Source organism: Sarcophilus harrisii, chromosome 4, assembly GCF_902635505.1.
Source record: "Sarcophilus harrisii chromosome 4, mSarHar1.11, whole genome shotgun sequence".
NCBI lineage: Eukaryota > Metazoa > Chordata > Mammalia > Dasyuromorphia > Dasyuridae > Sarcophilus > Sarcophilus harrisii.
Genome location: NC_045429.1, coordinates 387,644,652 through 387,653,403, shown reverse-complemented (window position 1 = coordinate 387,653,403; position 8,752 = coordinate 387,644,652). Strand labels below are relative to the sequence as shown.

General features: G+C 31.7%; 1 protein-coding gene across 1 annotated transcript in view; it reads right to left on the bottom strand.

The window, feature by feature from the left end:
* Window positions 1-288: 288 nt before the first annotated feature.
* LBR (lamin B receptor) overlaps window positions 289-8,752 on the bottom strand; it is a 38,280-nt gene continuing 29,816 nt past the window's right edge. The window contains exons 12-14 of the mRNA XM_031967051.1: window positions 8,618-8,698; window positions 8,399-8,521; window positions 289-2,518 (exon numbers count right to left, since the gene is read on the bottom strand). Coding sequence (XP_031822911.1) covers window positions 2,358-2,518; window positions 8,399-8,521; window positions 8,618-8,698 — 365 coding nt within the window. The 3' untranslated portion in view covers window positions 289-2,357. The remainder of the gene's footprint in view (window positions 2,519-8,398; window positions 8,522-8,617; window positions 8,699-8,752) is intronic.

Here is an 8,752-nt window from a genome sequence, read left to right as displayed (position 1 = left end):
ATTTAACAAAAGGCCTTTTACACTTAGTTACAAAGTACAAAGAAAAATACAAAACCCTTAGACCCTAGACTTGAGGAAAATATAATATTCCAAAAGACATGTAACAACAGCCGGTCCACCTCCTTTTCCAAAGCATTCCATAACTCATGGAAATCATCATTGGATCTCTAGTCATGTTTCTTTATCTGGGTGGTAAAAAATAATCTCTTAAGGTCCCTTCAACCTAAAGAATTATATTTAAGATATGTGAGAAGCAATCAAATTAACACACTGTTACTTTGAATTTTATTTCAACTTAAATTTTATTATAAAAACTTCTACTTATCAATTTGTGTCCAAAATTGAAAAGAAAAGGAAGACAAGATAGTTAATGTCACTCAGAAATAATGTCACCATGTAGGAAAGTTTGTTTTCACCACCAGGAAGATTAATTAAATAGCCTATATTATCCCTCTCCCCAAACTCATTTAATTATTGTAATATAGACTATATGGTCTATATCATAGACAGTGCTATTTTTAATACTGAAAGGAAAATATCTGTAATTTTAAAAAAAACTACTTGCATACATCAGTGACTATATAAACATTTTGAAGTGACATCTGACAATTTTTCCCAAAAGAAATATTCAAAAGCTGCAGGTTGCAATGTGCTTGAGGAAAAAAAAAATCATGATCGTATTATAATAAGCTATGCTACATATACTTCAAATCGCAGTGTACAAGACACTACAAATCCAAATGGCTCATATACAAAATGTAAAATTAAAAACCCCAACATACACACTAGATTTTTGTTACATTGCCATATATTTAAGACACTGGGAACTATTTTAACTTTTAACACAAAAATCTCAGTTTAACAGAAACCCTTTCACATTTTATGACTTTGCTACCATTTCACCACTGACAGCTAGTGATGGACCCCAATAAATTTAACTAGATTTTAAGACAGATTTTATGTTTCATAAAAACATACTTCTAATAAAATCAAAGAAATACATTTTAAACATGCTCAATTCATGTGCAGATGAAGATTCCAAAGGTGAAAAATAGCAATTTTAAAAACAAAATCACAGCAATGAAGTAGAATTTGTAGCTATTGCATACACAAAATATAGTATAAACTGCAAAAATGAACAGTAGCAAACACAGTGTTTAATTACAAAAGTCAAAAATATACAAAAATATTAGTCCGAAATGGCAAGTTTTCAACCACAGGTTCATGTAAAAAATGTTTAAATAGTGATGTTATTCCAAAAATATAAATATATATCCAAACTATTTTTACTTATTTGTAATAGTATAAAAGGCAACTGAGAACCTATAATTGAGGTAGCAAAGCCAAATTCACAAACTTTGGATTAAAATTACGATTCCTATATGTTTTCATAGCATTTTCCAATGCAATATTTAAGTGAAGTCAGATTGTTTAAAAAACTTTAATTTCATATCAATACATTACTTTATAAAACTTTCATAAAAGTACAATTAAAAAATACTGAAAACTTTTTTTTTGTTTGTTTTTTTGGTTTTTTTTGTTTTTGTTTTGTTAAAAGATATTCCTGGTCCTAAATAAGCAAATGCACCTCACATTCAAAACACTGTACAAAAAATATATATATATATGAAGTTATCATATTATACACAAAGAAAGCTATGTATTTACATTTTTAAAGTAAGTTTAGACTTTTAAGTAAGCAAGCTGTTACTTTTTTCTTTTCTGCAGGTCCTGCTACTAAATTACTACTTCCTTACACCTTGGTATTTTCAGCACTGAACACACAATCAGTTTTAATTTTAACTCAAGGAATCAAGCAAATGATTCACTTATTGAAATTAATGAAAATCCTATTCTAACAGTTGAAACAAAAATATAACTAGCTGTTAAAACACACTCTAAAAACTGAGTCACACTATTTTTAAAAAATGAAATCAATTATCAAACCAGAAATGCAAATCTGAAAAGCTAGGAACCCAATTCAGAAATCAGAAGTTCCATTTTGTTTGTTGCATTTACCACAAGACTGTCCTCTTTTCATATATTAAGAACAGGAAAATTTCCATTAAAAGCTAATTCAAATATCTGTACTCTGATTTTATTTTCCCTTAAGTTTATTAAAACAAATTATGTGAAAATCCTGGCTAATTTCAGTGACTAAATGGGCAACAAATCTAACTTGACCTGACAGACCTATTTCTTACATATTTATGACTATTTGTTCTATTATGTATTTCTTTAGAAAACAAAACAAATAAAAAACAAAATACCTACAGACCCAATGGGAAGATAAGAGGTATGTTTTGTTTGCAGGGAAGCTAGAACTGCAGAAGCAATTAAGAGTTTAAAACAAAAGCTTAGTAAATGTATGGAAATATACGATATGGCACACGTTGACAGTATTTTTCCCATGCCAAACCATATTTCTTCTTACACTGGTGTTCATCACGAGCTTCTCGGTGGATAAGCAAGATGGTGAAATAAATCACATAGATATATGGCAAGATATGATTAAAGCCTGTGAAAACAAAGATGGTATAAATATTATGAAAGGAATAAAGACATTTTCCCTAATTAGTCCTTACCTAATTCTTTTTAATTAAATTTGTTTTATTTCCAATTCCAAAATCTCTTCCTTCCCTGCCCATTGAGGTAGAAGGAAAAACAAAGCCCATGACATATGTAAAGTCATGCAAAACAAATTCCTACATTAGGCATATCCAAAAAGAAAAGGAAAAGAAAATGTTTCCATAATGAGTCTATTAAGTTTCCATCTGAAAATACCATGTTTTTAATCATAATTCCTCTGAAACTGTGATTGGCCACTGTGTCAAAGTTCTCAATCTTTCCCAGATGACTGTCCTTATGATATTGCTGTTTCTGTATAAAAAGTTCTCCTGATTTCATTTGTATCAATTCTTACAGGTCTTCCCAAGTTTTAAAAATAAATTATCTGCCTCATTATTTCTTATAGCACTGTATTTCATCACATTTATATAACATAACTTGTTCAGCCATTCCTTAACTGATGATCCCCTCAATTTTCAATTCTTGCCACCACAAAGAGCTTTAAGTGCTATGCCCTTTCCTTCTTTCTTTGATTTCTTTGGAATATAAGAACAGTAGTGGTTATCAATGAATCAAAAGGTATACAGAGTTTAATAGCTTTCTGGGCACAGTTCCCAATTGCTTTGGTGAATAATAGTTGGAGCAGTTCACAGCTAAACCAACAATGCCTTCATGAACATGTTTTCCCCAAAACCCTCTCACATTTATTTTCTATTTTTAAGTCTATTTGTTGGGTATGAGATGATACTTTTAGGGTTCTTTTAATCTGAAATTCTTTTATTGTGATTTAGAAGACTTTCATATGACTATTGATAACCTAGATATCTTCCTTTGAAAACTATCCATATCCTTTGCCCATTTGTCAACTGGGGAATGACTTTTAATATGGCTCAGTCCTCTAAATCTTAAAAATGAAACCTTTATCCAAGAAGAATGATGCAAAGATTTCCTGCAACTGGATTGGGTTTTGTTTTGTGCAAAAAAAAATTTTTTTAATTTCATTTCATCATAGCTGTTCATTTTAATTTTCTGTGAAACTCTCCATACATTTCATTTGGTCATGAACTCTTTCCCTACTGAAAAATCTGCCAAGTAATTTCTTATATGTTACTGTAATTTGCTTATGATCTCACTTTTTAACGCCTAAATCATGTACCCATTTGCAATTTATCTTGGTATACAATATGAGATACATTTGTAGCCAAGTTTCTGCAACATTATTTTCCAGTTTTCAGATGTTTTTATCAAATATTGAGCTTTTACTCTAACAGCTGGAATCTTTGAGTTAATCAAATATTAGATTCCTATGTGCATTTAGTTCTAAATATCACACTCAAAAATCTATTCCACTGATCAATCTCTATTACTTACACAGCAACTATCTGACAATTAGGACTTTTTTGTCTTGATCATTTTGTTCCTCCAGACGAATCTTAATTATGTTTCCTAAGTCTACTTCTCTGTCAGGTACCAAATGATTTTTAGGATCCCTTTCAATTCAAATCCTATATTCCTATTAACTTCCCCCCCAAAAAACTCCAAAATACTTTTTTGTTCAGGCAAGGTTTGGAGATTGCAATTAAATGAAAACAGAATCAAGATGATGATGAGAGGGAGTAAATTAGGCAGTATTGTCTTTTTCATTATACTAGCTTGACCTCCCCAGAAGCAATTACTCTTTCTCCATTTATTCAAATTTGCTTTTGTACAAAGTGTTTTGTAATTTTGTTCATCAAGGCCCTAAGCGGGTGTTGACAGGCAGACTCCCAAATGTTTGATATTAGTTGAACACTTATCTTAAATGGCTTGTCTTCTTCCTACTGGACTTGTAATAAACAGAAAGGCAGATAGTTTGTGTGGAGTTTCTTTTATATTCTACAACTCTGCTGAAGTTTTTTCAATTAGTTTTTTAGTTCTCTAAATAAATCATATCATTAGCAAAAGTAAAGATTTTGTTTCTTTACTTGTATTTCTTTTTTTGATCTCCTCTTTTCATCTTACTATTAATTATAGCAAGTATTTCTAGTACAATAATGAATAAAATGGTGACAATGAACATCTCTGTTTCATGCCTAATATTACTGGAAAGGCTTCTTCCTTGTACCTTGTCTTGGGTAATGGAAAGCTTCATTTTATTTCGTATGCTTTCTAGTTTGTTTTTCTAAACAGGAATGGGTATTATATTTTGTCAAAAGCGTTTCAATGTTTTCTACATTAAAGAAATCAAAGCACTTTTGCTGCTTTTGTTAATAATAGTAATTTAAGGTTAATTATGCTTTTAATTTTTCTGATATTAAACTAGCCCTGCATTCCTGCTCTAAATGATAGTGTGACCTTTATGACATATCACTGTAATCAGATTACTAGTATTTTATATAATTGCATTTTCATGCAAAAAAAATCTAGAGAAATTGGTCTACAATTTTCTTTCTGTTTTTACTCTGGTGTAGGTATCAAAGGCATCTTTATGTCATAGAAACTATTTGGTAGGACACCTTTTTTTTTTACTATAATAAATTTTTTTTAATTAAAGCTTTTTGTTTTCAAAACATATGCAAGGATAAGTTTTGAACATTAACCCTTGCAAAACCTTGTGTTCCAATTCTCCTCCCCTAGACAGTAAGTAGGTCCAATATGTTAAACATGTTAGAAATATATATTAAATCCAATATATGCCTATACATTTATACAATTATCTTGCTGCACAATAAAAAATCAAATCAAACAGGAAAAAAGTGAGAGAAAATAAAATGCAAGCAAACAACAACAAAAAGAGTGAAAGTGCTATGTTGTGATCCACACTCAGTTCCCATAGTTCTCTCTCTGGATGCAGATGGCTCTCTTCATCACAAGTCCATTGGAATTGTTTGAATCATCTTATTGTTGAAAACAGCCAAGCCCATCAGAATTGATTATCTTGTAATCTTGCTGTTGTCATGTATAATGATCTCTTTGTTCTACTCATTTCATTTAGCATCAGTTCATGTAAGTCTCTCCAAATCTCTCTGAAATCATCCTACTGATCGTTTCTTATAGAACAATAATTCCACAACATTCATATACCATAACTTATTCAGCCATTCCCCAGCTGATGGGCATCCACTCAGTTTCCAGTTTCTTGCCACTATAAAAAGGGCTGCCACAAACATTTTTGCACATGGGTCCACTCCCCCATTCATGATCATTTTGGGATACAGAACCAGTAATGGCATTGCTGCATCAAAGGGTATGCACACTATGATAGCCCTTTGGGCATAAGTTCCAAATTGCTTTCCAGAATGGTTGGATCCATTCACAACAGTATTAACTATTTTTTAAAACAAAAGTTTTTAATTTATTTGCAAATCTATGGGGGAAGGAGGAGAATTTGCTCTCTGAGAGTTCATTATGACTTGAGACAGGGGTTAAGTATTATTCTATTTCCAGTTTTGTTAATCTGAGCATTTTTTATTTTTGCAGATTCATCTGCCAAATAGCTAGACAAAAGAATTCCTAATAATTGCCTTTATTAGTCATTGATTGTGAATTCATCTTTTTCCTTTTTGATAACGATAGTTAATTCTTCCATGTCACAAGTTTTGATATAAATGGGAAGTTTGGGGAAGTTTTTGCCATAGCTGCAAATGACAAAGGAAAAGTTGATGACACAAATGACAGGTAAAGTTTGAAACTCAGAAATACATAAAACATATGTATAGTGAGTATAATGGCAACAGATTTTCTTTAAATTTCAATTCAGACTTCTTCAGGCCAAAAATTCTTATGCAGATTTTCCACTTTGTGAAGTGCCACAAACCTAAACCCCACAATGTAAAGGGAACCGTAAATTGATTTCTATTTTTTAATCAAATTTATAGCTTATCTATTCTATTAGTTTCTCAAAATACTGGCTTCCTAGTTTTATTCAATCTTTTTTCTTTCAATCTTCATCTCTGATTCTTCAGAACTGTATTTTGGTGTTTATATTGTGGGATTTTTAATTTGATAGCTTCTGAGGTTTGTCTTTTAGTCACATGATCAAGTTGTTGGTCTCCTTTTTCTTTTTATTACTGTAAAGCATCCTACACTTTTTGTTGTGTTGCTTCACTGCTTTTACCATCTTGAATGAAATTACTGTTTCTGTTTTATAAATTACTTTCTTTATATATATAAATTTAAATTCTTTAGAATTTAAGCTAATTTCAGTGAACTTTAATCTATGCTAAAGTATTTTTATTGAATATACTTTTATTGCATTATGATTATATAGGGAGTGAACTGCTATCTTTCTCTGGTTTAGAGTTTATACACCATATACTAAAGGCCAGAACTTGAGTCGTTCCGCTCAGCATGCCTTCTTGCCCAGCCTCTAACCTCAGTGAGCACAGACCTATCTTTTCCCCAAGATGCTGCCTGTCTTGAAAAAAAAAAAAAAAAAAAAATGACTTGATGGAATTTTTTAGACTTTCTCAATCAAAATTCAGGTTGGTGCATTCTCTAGGTCAGGGGTCCTCAAACTACAGCCCACGGGCCAGATGCAGCAGCTGAGAATGTTTATCCCCCTTACCCAGGGCTATGAAGTTTATTTAAAGGCCCACAAAACAAAGTTTTTATTTTTACTATAGTCCAACCCTCCAACAGTCTGAGGGACAATGAATTGGCCTCCTATTTAAAAAGTTTGAGGACCCCTGCTCTAGGTCATTGTGGAATAGGCATACTGGGTGAGAGCTAGACAAACATGCTTCATCTCATTCTACCATCTTTACTCTGCTCTTATCTAAATAGCTTATTCTATTAATTAATAACCTTAATATTCTCTTCTATATCCTTTAGTCTATCTCCTCTCATTCCACCCTCAGTAGAAAACTAAAACACCAAATCATTATGGGGCACTCCATGGGACATAGCAGGAAATAGCAGGAATGGTAAGAGTAGATGGATGCCAAAAAAATTGAAGGAGCTGCTTAACTGTTGATAAGCTGTGAACTGATTCAAACACTATGGAAAGCAACTTAGAACTATGTCCAAAGGGCTATAAAATTACACAATATTCTTCAATCAAGCAATACCACTATTAGCTCTATATACCAAACAGATCAAAGGAAAGGGACCCATGTATACAAAAATATTTATAGTAATTCTTTTTATGGTAGCAAAGAAGTGGACATTAAGGGAATGCCTAGCAAATTGGGGAATAGCTAAACAAGTTATGGCATATGATTGTGATAAAAAACTATTGCGCTATGAGAAATAATGAGCAGAATGGTTTCAGAAAACTTAAAATAAATGAACTGATCCAAAAATAAGATCCAAAGTGAAACCTAGAATAATACTGTAAAATGATCAACTGTCAATGACTTAGCTATTCTGATCAATAAAATGATCAATCGGGGCATGTAGATACCACTCAGGCAAAGTGGATATATACTTGGTTATCTGCTTTCTGCTTTCCCTAGCAGTCAGTTAAGATTGGAAGAAGCCCTTGTTCAAAAGGCCTAATCAAGGGTCAAAGTATCAAAGAGAAATCACAAACTGCAATAGTCCCTAAAAGTTATCACTGTTACAATGCATAGTTCTAAATAATGACCAAGTCAATCAGAAAAGTTAAATACATTCTAAAAATTTTTCAACCACTCAATAAGGAACAGTCTGCACCCCTAACAGACAAAAAGAAATTGGAATCACCTTGGATTCAAATTCACAAGATCATTTAAGAGATCTTTAGGCTTTTTCAGCTGGGAAAATACCACATTTATAACTCTCATTAAAAGCAGTTAAATATAGCTGTGTGACCCCAACTGCCTAAGCAAAAAAATAAAAAATAAAAAACAGTTAAATATCAGTATCTTACCACATGGTAGAGACCAAGACAGGGCCATAATAAGATCACCCAAGTAGTTGGGATGTCGAACAAAACCCCACCAACCAGACACTAGAAGATTCTTTCCACTTGAAGTATGAATAATTTTTAGATCTGTGTACAAAGAAATATATATTTCATACAATCACATACTTAAGCACATGTAATTTTAGTACATAAAAATAATTATTTTATATAATCAATACTTACGTGCCAAATTGGGATCATTGGGATTTTTCCGAAATGCATTTTTCTGAGAGTTTGCACAACGGAATACTACATACCCTGAAACTAAAATTTAAAAATAAAAAAATTGGGATCAAAGAAAGACAAGAATTGTAACGA